Here is a 17,903-nt window from a genome sequence, read left to right on the forward strand (position 1 = left end):
GGGTGCCAAACTCAAGGGAAAAGAGAAGGGATGCCTGCCTGGCTCACTGGGTAGATCCTGTGGCTCTTGACCTCAGACTCGTGAGTTTGAGCCCCACAATGCGGGGGGAGGGCGGGGTGTAGAGTTTGCTTGGAAAAAAAAGAAAAAAAAAAAAGGAGAAGAGCAGAATAACCAGTGTGGATATTAGTATGACACAACCACTATTTCTGAGCTGAAAATTTTATCAATTTTGTCTGATCTGAAAATCATTGTTAAAAATGCTCTCTCTCAACAAGTGTATACTGGAAAGTTGTAGCATAAAAGGTTGAGAAACATTAGATGACTTTCCAGGAAACAAATATCTGAACATCTTACGTGCACTCATTTACACATAAGTAAATTATATGTACATTAACATGGTAAGATTATCCTCTATTCTAAATCTTAAACATTTTTGACTAATACTTTGTTTACCTTGTTCTCATTTAATAGATATTCTTCAGAGCCAAACAACACTTATTTTTTAGACATTCTATAATGCAACCTCAGAATCTTGATTTGTGGGAATTGGATAGATTTCTATTGTACACATTCAACTTATAATAAAATTTTGCAGACATTGTCAGAAGGTAGGATCAGAGCCTACCTTAGAAGCCTGATGCTTCTAAGCAGTGGGGCCACATTTTAACAGAACTATATGTGAATTTGTGTGTGTGTGTGTGTGTGTGTGTGTGTATTTTTTTTCCCTTCTGATCAAAACAAAACAGCATTATAAGCATAAGGAAAGGAGTCATTCCTCCCACTTATTTAATTTATGCTATATTCAATCACCATGGAAGCCAGATTGCTTTTTTGTTTCGTTTGACACCCAAGGCTAACACACGCTGCCTGCTGCAGTGGTATGTGACCAGCTCTGAGCACCCCACAGAGGCTCGGCCACCTTCACTGAGTTTAGAAGTTGAGGAATCAGCTTCAGGAAAGAGATTAGTCAGCTGGTGAACAATGGTGCTCTCTTTATTCTTCCTGGAGTCCCAAGAATTGCTCTCTATGCCATACGTCCATGATATTAAAAAAATATCAAATATTTGCACATCCTAGTTTTCCTATTGGTGACCAGTTTCTTAGAGGATCATTGTGATTTTTAGTTTCAGGTGTATTTTTTGCTGTATAATCCATCTTACTGTGTCACCTTGGCCAAGCCACATAACTTCTCAGGGCCTTGGCTGTTTCATTTGTAAACCTGGGAAAAGGACATAGGTGACCTGCAGGGACCTTTCAGCTTTAGAGATGCCTTTGTGGAAACTTCAAACAGTTTAGAAAACAGAACCGAGACACCTGCTGGCACTTCTGAAAGGAAGAGATACTATTTATAAGACAGGAATGAAATGTTTAGTTAATTGCGTGAAATTTAATTTGAGCTGAACCAGTCCATTCAGTCAATTTTTTATAATTAAAATTAAAGCATTACTTTAATGCTAGAAATAAACAATAGGCCTATAGAGTTTCTGAGTGGGATCAAATCCACTACATCTGAGGCTATGGGATGTCTAATTTCCACGGCTTCCTTCCTTCACAATTTTGAATATATATCTATTTCAGATAAAATGAACATATAACATATTGCCATACACTTGAAAAGTATTACATGTAAATTATTAAACTATAATGAGATAAAATGAGGCATACCATTTCCCAAAGATGATGTAAAAAGATCAAAGTTTTATTTATTTTTTTATTTTTTATTTTTTTAAGATCAAAGTTTTAATGGATAGTTAGTATTATTTCCTTCAAGTCTGGCCATGGGAAGAATGTCCAGGCTGAGATTCTTAGAATGTATAAAAAAAAAACCGAAGAAGTGAAATAAATCCACGTGGCTGTGGTGGAAAAAGGGAAGGTATAGAGCAAGGTGCTAAATGAGCCTGAAGAGATACAAGGTGCTAAATCACGTAGGGTCTGCAGGCTATCTTCAGGATTTTACATTTTGCCTTGAGTGTTATGGAAAGCCAAAGGTTTTTAAAGATTGAGGACAATCCAGCTTATATGTGTAGCAGTTGCATTGGTTGCTAACTAAAAATAGACTGGAAGGGAGGCAAGAGTGAGAAGACGGATGTCAATTAGAGGTTCGTAACTGTTCCAGAGAGCCACACTGGCGTTTTGAACTATGTGGTGGCTGTAGGGATGGAGAAATAACTGGATTTGAGATACATCTGAGGGGCAAATCCACAGGACTGATGATTGATTCCATCTGGGAGGATCGAGGAGAAAGAAGACCTCTGGATTGAGGAAGTGAAGTTGCCATGCACTTATCAAAATGGGAAGGCCTATAGGTAGAGCAGGTTTGAGAGGAAAGGCGTCATTTCCCCATTTTACCATGAGAACACTGAGGCTCCGGAGCATGGGCTCCTGTTTGCAGGTCGACCTCCTGGCCAGAGCTGCATGGTCACAGCATCTCGGTGAGCCCCATTACCTTTAATCCCTTCTGTGGCTGCTTTGTTGTTATGATACCTTTGGCTTCCCCCCAGCGTCCTCCAGAATAATGACATTATTCTATTGGGTCAAATTAAAATTCCCTGTTGTTCTGTTCCAGCGGTTGGGTAAATGTCCTTGAAGGTTACAAAGACACTGTAGCCCATATAAAAACCTTTCCACTCAGGTGCTGCCTGAGGGGAGGAAGCCAACCGCTCCCTTCATGGTGTAGGAGCTGAGCCTGTAGCCAGGGTACGGCTAGCAATGCTCATGCCAAGACTGCCGCTGAGCACTGATTGGCCCCTTTCTAGGCCCACTGGGCTGCTTCTACACAACCTTACTCATTCCTGAGCTCCAGATCAGAGGTGAAAACTAGCTTGCGCAGGACTGGAGATGTTGTGCACATACTTGGAACAGACACCCCTGGGCTTGAATTCCAGCTCTGCTATCCGCCAGCCGAGTGCTGTTAGAAAAGTCACTTAACCTCCCCCAGCTGTGAGATCCTTGTATCCCATAATAGGATTTATTCCATTAGGCTGATTGGAAGTTGAAAAGAGATAATGCGTGTAAAGGGCCGTACCTGGCCTATGGTAAACGTGCCATAAAGTGAAGCTCTGTGTTCCAGAGCTTGATGCCCAGTGGAGACAACGTCTTCAAAGCATGTAATGTATTGTCTGGTATTTCATAAACCCTCACAGTTGTTATTTTCTGTCTTTCTCTATAATGCAAGAAACCTTTTATACAAAGAACCACAATATTAAAGGAAAAAAAATGTAAAAGACAGCAAAGAGCAAAATTGCTTTGGTAAGCCTTTGAACTTTAGGTACTAGATAAACCCAATTGCTAAGTAATGAATTGATTCAGGTTTTCAGAGCCGCTTCTTATTTGATTCTTAGTTTATCAGAATTCCCCGATAATTCTCTTTGCTCTCTTTAGTTTCTTTGGATATTACTTTCATTTCCTGGGAAGCTTGGAGGAAGATGCACAAATATATCCATCATCTTAGGAGTCATATATTCATCCCTTATATCCGCCTCCGTAAAGCAATATAAGTTCCCCTAAGGAAGATGATTTTTTCTTTTTAAGAGTGAGAGAGGGAGCACAGGAGCACAAGAAAGTGGGGGAAGCAGGGAGGGGCAGAGAGAGAGAGGGAGAGAGAGAATCCCAAGCAGGCTCCATGCCCAGCACAGAGCTGAGGTGGGGCTCGATCCTCACGACCCTGAGATCATGACCTGAGCAGAAATCAAGAGTCGGACACTTAACCCACTGAGCCACCCAGGCGCCCCTAGGAAGATGATGTTGATGCAGGTTACGAAATACCAGTATAAGTCTTCCTGTTGCCCTCTCTAGAGTGTTCCTGAGATTTTTGGTGCAACTTGATATTTAAGCCATAAGACACTCCCTAGGGATTGAGGTCTTTAATGTGACCCTCTTTGGATCTTGCTGTCACGGTGAGTATACCCTGGTTCTGCCCAAGAGCCACAGAGACGGTTAATCTGGGGCCCTCCCGTCTTGTGCAGTTCCTTACGGATCAGATGGATGCTGAGCTTTCTCTCTGGCTAAGGCAATTTGTGGAAACTAAGAACTTCAAAAAATGTAGTGCTTAATTCTCTTCAGTGGACATAATCAAAGGCAAAAGAAAAAAGGCAAAGAAAATATTATCCTGAATGTTAACATCAAAAGTACTTTGCAGTTCGCTCATATGTACAAGGAGAGGACGCAATATTAGTATTATTGTGTCATCAGCACTTCGCAGTGAGAGTGGTTTTCTTTTAAAAAATATTTATAGCCAAAAAAAAAAAATATTTATAGCCACACGAGCAGACCTCAGTAACCGCAATATGGCAAGGAGGGCGTCTCAGGGTGACAGCTGTGCAGTACTCCTTGCAGGGCATCACCTGGTCATCCCATCATCTCAGTGGGATCCACCTCCTCTGTTACATGCACTCACCTAAACAAATACTTGATTTCCATTTTTTTTCAGTGATTTCTAAGTTGTGGCTTTCTCCTGGTTGTACAAGTAGAGATGTGCCTTGGTTTATAGACCAGATGAACATGTATGTTTAAATAAAGGGTCCGTAAATTCAAACAATTGCAAAATCCTCTAGGAAGCTAGACTTATCAAAGGAATCCAAGGAGAATATATGGATAAAATAGGAATTTGTTCTAACAAGTAAATTATAATTCATAAGCATACACTATTTAACTGATTTTATGCTGTATTTACTCTTAGTAAGGAAAAGTGCTAGGAATAAAACAAAATTTTAATTTCCCACAACTTACAATGATCTTAGTTTCCTTCTCCTAAGGATATTGGGACTAGATAAGTGTTCACAGGGGGCTTCCAATGTAGCTGGGATATTTTATTTCTTTAAAGAAGACACAAAACAACTATGGTAAATTTTTAAAATTTAAGAAAACCAGGGGTTCCTGGGTGGCACAGTGGGTTAAGCATCCAACTCTTGGTTTCAGCTCAGGTTGTGATCTCAGGGTCTTAAGATCGAGCCCCACGTTGGGCTCCACAGTCTCCTGAAGACTCTTGCTCTCCCTCTGTCCCTCCCCCTTGCCCCCTGCGCGTGCTCTCTTTCTCTTTCTCTCTTGCAAGTAAAAAAATCTAAAAAATAAAATTTAAGAAAACTAGATGGTAAGTACATGGCTATTTGTTGTTTTAAAGTATTTTTTTCTGCTTCAAGTATTTTGCAATACAATAATGGAAACATACGAAGGTGTTTAGGTTATTCATACTTTCCTCTTTTTCTTTATTGCTATAGAAAGTATTTATATTCTCTGGAACATTTAGAAAAAACTTGGATCCCTACGGACAGTGGAATGATCAAGAAATATGGAAAGTTGCAGATGAGGTAAGGATGCCAACTGAAGTAATTTTGAAAAAGATAGCTCAGCCACACACACACACACACACACACACACACACAAGTGGTTGTCATAACCGAGATCACTTACACACTTACTTCGTGCACATATGTGTGTGTACAACCTTGAAGTGGAGAATACTAACACACTTGGAGCCCCCACTACTTTGGACTAGACCTACCCTTTCTCTGTGTTGAGTCTTCAGCTCTTAGACCCCAGAGGCAGCACTGCGTCAGCCTTCTTCCTCAGTGTCCGTCAGGGGCAGACCCAGGAACTTTACAGGGCTCCAGGATTATTTGTGATTCCAAGGACCATCTCTCCGCACCTTCTCGCCCACCCTCTCTGTCTGGGTCCTGAAGCATTCTCAGCACTAGGAGAAGCTTTGGCATAACATGGAACACTTCTCTAGGAAGCATGGGTTTAGCTCAGAGAAATGACGATCCCTCTAGAGCACCTGCAAAAGGCTGCGGTCGTCTCTGGAAGTCACCAGAAGTCAGCTGCTTTCAGGGGATGTGGCTGTGAGCCTTTCTAGGCGGAGTCCCATGGCATGCTCCCCTCCTTGAGGTCGGTAGGACCATATAGGAAATATGCGGATTAAAATGGAATCAAAATTACCGAATAATACTTTGTATTTACCCATTAGGGTGGTTCATTATAGTTGAAGTCATCAAGTGGAAGAATTTAGAGTGCTGGGAGCAAAATTCTTGATTTCCTTAACAGAATACCCCAGCTGTAAGGTGACCGTTCTTGGACATGGAGGCATTATATGGAAGAAAAGGAGAACATAAACTGTTCTATTTCATTACATTTGAGGCTTACATCCAAAGCCCTAGTTAGGGGCAGACTATAATTATGGGACCTAAGAACATTGAGATTCAAAGGTCTTCTTAGAGAACAACTTTATTCCACTATTTCTCATAGTTCGGCCCAATTCTGTTTTTCCCGAATGTTCTTCCCACCCTGTGGACTGGATCTTGCCAGGAGCTTTGACATGCTTGTGAGGGTGAAACACTTACCCCCTGAGTGCCCAACCTTAATATGCCCCTCATAAAATACACTTAGATTAGCTATTTTTATTATCAAAGTTTCCTTATTACCCAACAAACAGAAGTTTTAAAGAAAACATTAACTAAATTGCAAGTGGCACATTTGGAGATCTTTGATGTGACTTCAGAGAATGAGCTATAGGAACACGGTGTGGTGGGGCAGGACCTGGGGAGGAAGACATTAGACTTTATAAAATCAGCAACTGTTGCCAAGTCACAATCAAATTTACAGGAAGTCAAGATCATAAAAACCTAAAATTTTAGAAGACATGGTTAAAATTTTAAACACCAGTATAGTGCATACATATTACCTGTCTAGATATGCATTTGATAAACTCATATTTGGCTCTTTTTTTTTTTTAACCTACTTTAAGAAATGCTTTGTCATTCATAAACCAAGATGATGATGCTGTCCTTACATTCATGCCATGTGCTTTGAGTAGTGATGACAACTTTCTGTTGAGGAGGCCCAAAGGTAGCACACACATAAGCAACAGTCCAGAGGAGCAGAGAGGCAGAAAATCATTGGTTTAAAGAGTTACAAGTCCTGGGCTTTTGTCCACGTGGCTGGTCATACAATTTATCCAAACAGGAACATTTTGGGGTGTGTCAGTTTCTAAACTGGACAGGATGCTGGGACCAAGGGCATAAACCGGTACTGTCCAGGGCAAACCGGGACGTATGGCATCTCATCCAGTCCTCTCTGTGACCTCGGTATGACTTGTGTCAATAGAGAGACATGAGCTGAGTAACAGCAGATTAGCCAAACACCTGACTCTTATCTCAACAGCGCCTCCTTCGTAATTCCGCTTTCCCCCAAGTGAAAATCAGAAGTATACACGATGACGCCACCAGGCCAAGAAACACTTCATTCCTACCTCGCAGTTGTCCCCACACTCCAGCACGAAACTTTGTTCTTGTTGATGTGGACTAGGTTTCGTGAGGCCATGAGGATCGTGCCTAGTTACTGGTTCTAAGGCTTAGAAGCTGAGCGAGCGTAAATAGCCCATGTTCATCTCTGCACGCTGAGCCTCATCATTCTATGGGTGCACGTGTGCGTCCCAAAGTAGGGAAAGAGGGTGTCTATCTAAGACCTTGGACTGAGATGGTCTCATTTTCCCGTCCCCAGATGACTCCGAGCCAGATAGCTTCTCCCCAGGAGCACTGACTCTATCAGTTGTGTAGATCAAGAGAATTTCAAGAGACTGGGAAAAAAAAAAAAAAATAATAGACCCCTAACATTGTGGCTCAATAGATTGCTAAGGTTGTTGTGACCTTTGAGGCATACACGTTACGGACAAGCCCAGGGCCTGGCAAATAATAGGTATTAAGTGACTCTTCACTAGTATGATCCTGTTTCCATGTGATCTTCACCTGGCCATCCTTCAAATGTTGATGTTTCACAGAATCCTTATAATAGTCTTATTTTACTTTTTCTTCCTGGGAAATTTACCTCTCGGCTCGAACTAATGCCACTATGCTGAGACTCCCAAATCTGCCAGTCGGCTCCCTGCCTGACACCCCTACGCGGACGAGCCCCTTGTCTCCATAGTCACTTTTTCTGCCCCAGTGCGCACAGCTGTCCTGTGTTCCTAATTCAGCAAATGGCACCAGCACCTTCTAGGTACCCAAAGCCAAGACCTGGGACTTAACTCTTGATTCCCGACTTCTTCACCTCTCCCCACCTATCAAGTCCAATTAATGCCACTTCCTGCAAATATCTAGAATGTTCCCATCCCCATCTGACACCACTCTTAACTCTCATGGGGGAGTTTGAAACAGACTCCTCACTGATTTCCCTCCCATTGGCTTCCTACAGTTCATTCTGCTCTTTGTGGCTCTGGTGATCTTTCTTAACCCTGTATCTGATCACTTGTTTCTCCCCTTCTGCTTCTTTGTCATCCTTTAGACAAAGTCCACCCTGGTTAAGGTCGTTTCCAAGGTCCTTCATGATTTGATCTTTGCTTGCCTTTCTAAATTCATGCCCCAGTCTCCCCTTGCTTACCACGATCCCGCCTCTAAAGCACCATGTGCTCTCTGATGTCCAGAGGTTTTTTTTTTTTCTCCTGCTGTTCTCTGTACCTGGGAAATCCCACCAGCCCCTGCTCATTATTCAGGTCTTTTCTTCCCATATCACTTCTAGCAACCTGCCCTGAGGCTCCAGTCCTGAGGGAGGAACCCCTCCTAGGTGTGTCCTATATCCTCAGCCCTTTCATAGCATTCTTCTCCCTGGATAGACTCACCTCTGACCTTGTCCACGTTCCCCATCAGACTGTAAATCCCTTGAGGGCAGGGGGGATGTCCCATTCACTGCAGTATTTCCAGGGCTTACGGTAGTGTCAGGATGTGGATGGTGGTCAGTAAATATTGGTTGATCAAATGAACAAATAAATGGCTTCATTCGGTTTTTTAAATGAAGGATTAGATTCATTTGTTTCGGTGAATAAACAGATGATTTGCCTGTGATCCATCTCGAAGATAACCTTGTGATTGGTACACAACAGGTGTTGCCATTAGCAACGAGCACGCTGAGCCTTGAGAAGTCTGAGGGGCTTGGTGGATGCTGCACGGCCGCATCCTTAGACTTCGGGTTCACTGGCTCTTGCTGCCATGAGCTTTCTTAGTTGTCTGTGGCTGAAGCAGCCTATCTGTTGGTTTTAGAACAAGGGCTTTTTGGTAACTGTTTGCTTTTTAGATAACTTATAAAATAGTTCCCTTCCTAACACATTGATAGCTAGATATTTTAAAGACCAAGCTACATAGGAGACAGTGGCCTTTTAAGTGGAAAATCTGCCCTGGAAAACCTGCAGAGCAGCAGAAGCAGTGCTTAAAGGAGTTGAGAGTGTCTATTTTTATAACTACCTGCTAATGGACTATTCAGTCCAACCGCAATTCACTTTTCTGGGTTTTTTTTCCCCCCTGTTTTCTTGTCACAAGAGCAAACTCTTGCTCCATAATAACATTCCAGAGTGTGGCAATAGCAAGAGTCAACATTTTGAAGAAAATATCTGGTCCTTTACAGACCATAATACATTTTGTTTAGCCTGATATGTCACAAGACAAAATTTTTTCCTTGTAAATACATGATTTTTCAGCTCAACCGCATAAAGCTGGCCAAGTCTTTTGTTATGAAGTTGTTCATATCCACAAACTGGTGATGATACTTTTATGTGTTTTTCATGGTAAGTTGGAATAAAAATAATAAGAAGTGTTTGGATTCTAGTAGATTTTAATTTACCTTAATTTGAACAGAGGTAAGCTAAAATTTATATTTATTTTAAACTACTGAAAAATAATGTGATATATGTAACTAACATTATATCAGGAACATATATATATATATATATACACACACACACACACACATATATATATATAAATGTGTATATGTTAATATATAAAGAATTCTGCTATTAAGCTACTAAATTAGATTATCTCTGTGGCAATTACCTTTTCAATCTTTTTTTTTCTTTTCTCACAGCCCTATCAACAGTAATTTCTCACTTATTATTTTTCTCCCCACCTGGACCATGAGTTTCTTCAAGACAGGGCCTAGTGTTATTCATCTTTGAATCCCCAAGTCTGCCATAGTACCTAGAATTTAATAAACCCTCATTAAGAATCTATTAAAGACTGTGTGACTGAGCACTGAGCAGTCATTTACATTCAAATAATCATTAGGTTAATTTAAGCCGTTCTTACCAGCATATAAAGTTGGTTACACATAGAGTTATGGTAATAACTTTGTAACTTTCCAAAAACATTCATTAGTCTGTCTGGCCTCCCACTGTCTCTCCAAAACCTATCACAACATCTGGCAGAAAATAGGCAATTGATCAATTTGTCAAATATTTACTTACTTCAAAACTTAAAGCTTTGCTAACTCATGTTGATCTTTCTCTAGTGAATGTGATTTTTTTTTTTAACTATACTTGATAGTGAGTAAAACAGTAAGATAGGAATGTCGCAAAATAGACCCTAGGTTGTTCTATCTCACTGTCATTTATTTCTTATAATTTTGTTCTCCAAATATGGACAGTGATAAGTATTTAGGTACTTAATTATTTTCTTAAGAAATAGTTTTCATCTGGGAAAAAACACACAAAAAATATAATAGTATGGTGGCTAGGGAAATTATCGTGTGATCAGTGTGGATCTAGAGAGAGAACACTGTACGTGCCATTACATTTTACCAATATCTCAACCTCGTTATTAGAGGTGTGATATAAATTAGTAGTGTTGCAGTACTTCCTCCTAATGTCCTCCGCAAGGCAACTTATGAAGGCAAAAATCTTACAAATCTTGTCATACCAGGGTAGTGTCTCAGTGACCAGGCCCATGTCCTTGGGATTCCCCAAGTTCTAATAGTCGTTAGGATGGATTAGGTGCTTACCATGCACCTCTCTGTGTGGCAACATCTTTCCAGAAATTAACTCACTTAATCCCCAAGTATAGTCCTTTGAAGTCCATACTATTATTTTCCCCATTTTTTTCAAGTGAGGTAAGTGAGACTTACAGTAACACATCTGATATCGTGAGCCCAGGAGAGGAGAAGTGCAGAGGTGAAGCCCCTTTTGTTTGACTTCAGAACTCCAACCTTTAATCAGCACTTTTACTTTTAATTAAAGTATAATTGACATGTAGCTGTATTAGTTTCAAGTGTGCAATGTAATGATTGGATAACTGTACACAATGTGAAATGATCACCGCAATAAGCTTTGTTAACATCCATCTAATCTGTACTTTTCCTAATGGTTAATTTGACTTAAATTTTTTTTAAAGTCCTTATTGGTGTTAAGGAACTTCTAATTTTATACTTCTATGTTTAAGGCATTTTAAAGAGTCTTAAAGATGAGAAAAACACCCAGATAGCAAAGTTGCTTGTCTTAGATTGCGCTCTATATTGGCAGGACAGAGTCAGCACTTAACTTCTCATTTGTCACTCTTAAGTTTGGTTCATTTTTGAATTCTTCAAAACCATGTTTGGGTTTTTTCTGGCCAGCATTCTAGGGGGTCAGTACTTATTTGTTGAACAAATGGACGAATGTGTCAAAGCTGACGGCGCACCCAATATTGGCACTCGGGCGTGTGTTTTTCCCCTCAAAAATCAGTCTAACAGGGGAAACTTCCACAAATACTACCATGGCTAAATTTCCACAAATACTACCATGGCTAGCTGCCTGACTGCCCTAAAGGATGACCAGGGACATTCAGAAGGGTGCGTCAAGGTGTATAGGGAACTACAAGCTGTTTGGTGCTGCTGGAAGCAAGGGTGGCAGGGATGCCATCCTGGATGCCTTTTATGTCATGTGAGAAGGCTCAGTTTTATTCTGTAAGGAAGAAGTTTCAAAGAGAGAAATGAGATGGTCAAGCCTGTAATTTGAGAAGCATCCCTGGGGTGTTTGTATGGTCACTTGACAGACTGATCACTTGGGATTTGCAGTGGGAAGCTAAGGAATAATGATGGCCACCACAATGGGGTGAGCAAGGAGGAGGATTTTAAGAAGTATTTGGAATATGGCCAGAGCTAGAGATAAAGATTCAAAAAATCCTTCACTTATCCGTGGTAGTTGACACCCTAAGAACAAAGGAGCTCTCAGAAGGAGAGTTCGAAGAGTTAGGGGTGAGGAAGACATATTCAAGGGACGGGAAGAGGAAGAGCTGCCCACACATGATAATAAGTGGCCATGAGTTTGCGGCTTCTCATAAGCCAAGGAATAGGTGTTCAAAGAAGGAAAAAAAATGTTCTGTGTTGTGAGACAGTGGAGACAAGAAACATGCTAATTTTTTTGAGATTTGTGCAAAGGAGGTGGATATGGAGTATGAGCTAAAGGAGAACTCGGAGGTAAGTGATAGGAGAGACCGTAGCAGGTTCACAGGCTGAAGCCAAGAAAAAGCAAAAGGATGAAGAAGCAAAGAAAGAACACAGGCCTTCTGGCTCCTACCTGGTATCTTCATTCACATCTCAGAACCTTGGATCTGAAAGTAGTTTTACATTTGAGTCTTCCAGGGCACATCAGACTAGTCCCCCTCGTCCAATTAATATGTTTACATTCCCTACCATCTCAGAGACTCTTTTCAAAATTAATGGATTCTCACAAAGCGAGATCGCTTTAATGAGAAGCCAGTCAAGGAAAAAGAGCGTCATTGGCAATACGTATCATGGGCACACAGTTAGTATTTGCTGATCAAATATGGTGATATGGGCCATCTGTGAATTCATCACTGAACCCAGGAGTGTTTCCTAAAGCCATTATCCATCCCATTCTGCCTGTATTACAATGAGTATTATATCCTCCTTCCCAGGACTAAATCCCAGACTTCCCAAGAGTAGGGACAATCATCCATCTAGCTCTTTGGCTCTCAAACACTCAGCAACGTTTGGCAAACAAGAAACGTTAACACACGCTTATCCAAAAAAGTGATAAGAGCCGAGACTGCAATCACTGGCGTCTTATTTTGGAAGAGTTTGTTTCTATATCTTCTTCACATCCTCACCTTATTATTTTCCATCTAGCTTAAAAACATAAGCCATTGGCCCTAACACAACTCTCATATTCCACCTCAACATCTAAGCACCTTTAAATCTTCTAGTTATACACCACCATTCTAACTCTTTTTTTTTTTTTTTACTTCATAGTGGCATCAATTTCTTATCATCAGTTTTTATGAATTGAAGAAGCTCCCCAATTGATTCTTTCCTGTTACTCTCCATGCTGTTAGGACAGAGAGGGGAATGGAAAGTAGAAAAAAAGAAGCTGTTGAGATACGGCAAAGACCTGCATTTTATACATATTGTCTTTTCCAGCATGTGTTCGATCGTGTTGCAATTATCTATGTATGTCTTTATAGATCCTGAGCCTTGCAGGGACCACGTGCCATTTATCATTTTTTCAATCCCCACGCGGAGCCCTTGGCGCAGAATAAGCACTCGTCGAAAATGTCCTGAATTAAGTACAGAGCCGAACCAAGTCGTGGGCTCATCCTTTAGAGCTGCCGGCAGCCTATGTAGACTCTTGTTCAATCAAACCCAGATAGCGGGAGTGGTGGGTTGTTGATGTGAAATCTGGGCTTTCAGGCTTTTAGATTGTCACCTCTCGAGTGTCTTTCACCTCATGGGATCTACACTACCCTTCCAAGCACGGTGATTTCCCTCCTTCTTTCCTGCAGGTTGGACTCAGATCTGTGATAGAGCAGTTTCCCGGGAAGCTCGATTTCGTCCTGGTGGATGGGGGTTACGTCCTAAGCCATGGCCACAAGCAGTTGATGTGCTTGGCCAGATCTGTCCTCAGGAAGGCGAAAATCCTGCTGCTCGATGAACCCAGTGCTCATTTGGATCCGATGTGAGTTTCAGAGTTCCTGCTCTTTATTGACACAACGGGAGCGAATCTGTGACGCCTCCTTCATGTTGACACCGATTCCCAGTAGGCTGTCATGTCCGTAAGTGGAGGCCTCCCCAGCCCCCAGATGTGAAATGATTGCCCAGTGGAAAAGTCACTGTTTGACGTGAGCACGAGTGCTTATTTCCTGGGATAAGAGTCCCACGTTCTCTTCTGAGTGTGATTTTGGAATTTCGTAGACTCTCCCCCTTGCCAACACATGATGAAATATTTAGTTACATAGGCATAATCTGATTCTTATGACTTTTCTTTCTATGCCATTTATATGGTAAGAAATTTTTTTAGGAGCACCTGGATGGCTCAATCGACTGTCTCCCCTCGGCTCAGGAGGATCCCCATGATCTCAGGATCCTGGGATCGAGCCCTGTGTTGGGCGCCCTACTTGGCGGTGGGAGTGGGGGTGGGGGATCTGTGTCTCCCTCTCCCTCTGCCTCCTCCCCCCTGCTTATACTCATGCTCTGCCTCTCTGAAGAAATCTTCATAGCACAAGAGAACCACTCATGATTCCACATGATAATGAAATGTACTCACTTGCAAAACTTTCTTCAAAACATCTGTCCTATTCGTTCATGGAAACCTAGAATCTGCCCCGTGGTGGGAGAGCTGATGATGGCGGACTCTGCACCAGCACTAGGTTAACAAAAGTATTTGAAGAAAGATAAGTCATTTAAAGAACTAAATTGACAGGACAGGAGGTGTGTCATCAAGGGTAAAGGCAGATTATTGACACTCTGTGATGTTACATGTGCCAGTTTCTTCCTTTTCTAGAACATACCAAATCATCCGAAGAACCCTAAAGCAAGCGTTTGCAGATTGCACAGTGATCCTCTCTGAACACAGGATAGAAGCGATGTTGGAATGTCAGCGATTCTTGGTGAGCTTATAATTTGCTTAAGATCTTACGTCTCCTTTAATTCTCGTTAACAATAGCTGAGATGGGGGTTCCTGCAAATCACAACACAGCAGTGTACAGGTGCTTCCTTCAAATAGGCGTCCCGCCGCCGTCCAGCTCTACTCAGGGCAGCCGCGCTCCTTTGGGCTCCGAGGTGAGGCGGGGATCCAGGAAATCTAACGTAGCAGCCGGTTATTGAGTTACATTAATCAACAGACACATCTGTACATTTGAACCCTTTATTTGGGGATCAAGTCATAAGAGAGTCTAAGTCCCGATGCTTTTAACAGCCAAGTCTCCTTGGATGGGCTCCAGGGCAGGCCTGGATCGCCGCGCACCCCGACATGTGGTTTTAATGGTGGTTGAAAGACTCACTTCATTCTTCTGCTCATTACTTAGAGCTCGGGTGAGCGCCTCTCCCGTCCACCTCCTCATTGTGCTTGCAAAGCTGTCACAGAGCCTTTCGAGCCATGTTTACAAATTCCCTGGGGTTTAGTCACAAGGAAGTTCCGAGGAGGACATGTCACGTCATTCCTGTTAAGGCCTTCAAGGCTCCTGGAGGGACACGCTTTTCTTACTGAGGACTTGTTGTTACCTAGAAGCTTTACGTGACAAATGGGGTGGGGGTGGGGGTGGCCCGCAACCTCTTGCCCTGCCGGGGCCAGGTCTTGGGGCTCCCTAGAGGCCCTCCGGTCCTCCCAGGAGGTGTCACCGGGCACCTCCTAACCGCCGCCTCGCTTGGAACGGTTGGGGGCTGTGAACAGGCTCGACTTTGTGTCACGCTCGGTGTTCACACCGGGTTTGAGGCGGTGGGGGAGGCCCTGTTGACCTGCCAGGCCCAGGGGTTCCTTTAAGGCTCTTGGAGGAGCCACAGGGCTCACGCCTCTACCATTAAGAAAGGAATTCTGGTCTTCCAGAGGCCAAGTAGAAAGTTAGAGCCTGGGACCCTTGGGTGGCCCAGTGGTTTGAAGCCCACCTTGGGCTTGGGTGTGATCCTGGGGTCCCGGGATTGAGTCCCACGTCGGGCTCCCTGCATGGAGCCTGCTTCTCCCTCTGCCTGGGTCTCTGCCTCTCTCTGTGTGTCTCTCATGAATAAATAAGTAAATCTTTTAAAAAAGAAAAAGAAGGCTAGAGCCCCTTTCGCACACAGAGGAGCCCCAGGAGGCCAGAGGCCCCGGGGACCGGGCTGAGCGCACCCTGGGCCCTGGGACACGCTAACGGCCACCCCCCCTAGGTCATCGAGGACAGCAGGCTGCGGCAGTTCGAGTCCATCCAGAGGCTGCTGAGCGAGAGGAGCGCCTTCCGGCAGGCCATCGGGCCCCCCGAGCGGCCCGGCCTCCTCCCACACCGGCTCTCCAGCCGGCAGAGGTCCCCTTCCAGGATCGCGGCCCTGAAGGAGGAGACAGAAGACGAGGTGCAGGACACAAGGCTTTAGGGCGCCCCGGATCTTTGCGGGGGGCTTCGCTCATCAAGGTGGAGGAGGATGTGGGTTCGACTTCGGAAACCAAGGACGAGTCATGTGTATTTTTAAAAGGAAAAAAAAAATCTTGATAAGGGGAATAAGGACACTCGGCTGGATCTGGATAAGTGACTTCTGGGCAGTGGTCAAATTGTGTGACAGGGACTTCAGACCCTTGAAGATTTGCCACGTGGGCGCACGAGGCAGAGCTCCCAGGAAAGCCTTTCCTCTGGGAAGCGATGGGAGGGCGGCTGTGGGGGTCAGCCCGCTGAGCTGCTGGGCCTGCTGCTTGGGGACACATGCGCCCTGTGGCCCAGAGGGGACGCGGCCCACTACCGGGAGCCTCGATGAAAGGAAGGCCCCTGGGAGCCTGGCTGGTGCGGAGACCTTCCTGCCCCTTTCCCCTGCCCTCCCCGACATAGCCCACAACATGACTCCATCCTCTGGGGGGCATCCCGGCTGTTCCACTGCGGGGCACGTGCTAGAGGCCCCAAGTCAGCTGGCCTGAGGCCACGTGCAACACGGGGTGCCGGTCAGGAATCTGAGGGAACCCCCCGTGTTTGTACCACTCACCGCTCCACCCAAAGCAAGCAATCCAGCCCGTGAGAATGCGCCCCTTCCCGGGGAAGAGGGCGCTGGCACCCAGGTAGGGGGCAGGGTGACTCCCTTGGTGAGGAGGTTGACCTGACGTTCCCCAGCCTCCAGAAAGTAACAGGCTCTTAAGAGCTTGGGACAGAAAGACGTTGAGACAAACATGCTTTAGTGGGAAGTGGCACAGGAGACCCTCCTCCCCCGGGAGCTCTGGAAGGAGGGCACGGAGGCAGGCGGGTGGAAATACGGAGCTCCGAGGACGCAGGTGCATGTAGGGTTGACATAACAGTTTCCGCCCAGCTCCAGGCCTGTCCTACTGTGGAGCCTGGCTGGGAGGGATTACGGGACACACGGGGGACCGTCAGTTCACTTTATATGCTTCTGTTTTTATAGTTTTTGTGATGCAAATAAAATTTTCTCTAGGAAATATTTATTTTAATACTACTTCAAACTCACAAATGGCTGTATTTTAAGATGATTGTATTAGGAATTATATTTGTATTGAAACAATTTTATATTTGAAATGTTGGCTTTTTATGGCACTAGCTATTTTTATGATGTGTTAAAACTGAAGGGGAAAAAAACGGGGGGTGGGAGGGGGAGGATATCAACCAGGGGTTACAAATTACCTTGATGGCATAGAGAGAAGCCTTAGGGTTCACAAAGATTTGCTCCTTTGATTCCCTGCCAGCACACAGGTTCCCTCTTAGCAAATGGTACCACGAAATCCGACCGCTTCTCTCAAGGACACATGCCTTCCCAACTCCAGACTAAACTGTTAAGATTGCATTCTATTTATTACTGTAAGAAAATATCACGTGCCAATAAAATCCATATATTTGTGTGAAACTTAGCTGTTTTCAGACGTGTTCATTAATCATGCCTCATTCATCTCTTCAGTCTCTAAGGATCATGGAACCCAAAACACGAACCATTTCTTTAAATAAAGCTTCTTGAGAATCCCACATGAGTTGAAATGCTCCTAAAAAAAAATGATTTCTTCTTAAAAAATTTTGGTAAAATATACATAACCTACAATGTACCATTTGTGAGCGTACAATTCAGGGGCCTTCAGTGCATTCCCGGTGTGCTGCAGTCATCATCACCACCCCTCCACACGACTTTTTCATTTTGCAAAACTGAAACTCCGTAGCCGTTCGACAAAAATGTCCTGTTCTTCCCCCCTCCCAGGCCCA

General features: G+C 43.7%; 1 protein-coding gene across 1 annotated transcript in view; it reads left to right on the forward strand.

Annotated features, from left to right (window-relative positions):
• CFTR (CF transmembrane conductance regulator) overlaps positions 1-17,556 on the forward strand; it is a 160,803-nt gene extending 143,247 nt beyond the window's left edge. The window contains exons 24-27 of the mRNA XM_072764891.1: positions 5,217-5,306; positions 13,536-13,708; positions 14,534-14,639; positions 15,892-17,556. Coding sequence (XP_072620992.1) covers positions 5,217-5,306; positions 13,536-13,708; positions 14,534-14,639; positions 15,892-16,092 — 570 coding nt within the window. The 3' untranslated portion in view covers positions 16,093-17,556. The remainder of the gene's footprint in view (positions 1-5,216; positions 5,307-13,535; positions 13,709-14,533; positions 14,640-15,891) is intronic.
• The last annotated feature ends 347 nt before the right edge of the window (positions 17,557-17,903 follow it).

This window comes from Vulpes vulpes, chromosome 7 (assembly GCF_048418805.1).
Source record: "Vulpes vulpes isolate BD-2025 chromosome 7, VulVul3, whole genome shotgun sequence".
In the NCBI taxonomy this organism is placed as follows: domain Eukaryota; kingdom Metazoa; phylum Chordata; class Mammalia; order Carnivora; family Canidae; genus Vulpes; species Vulpes vulpes.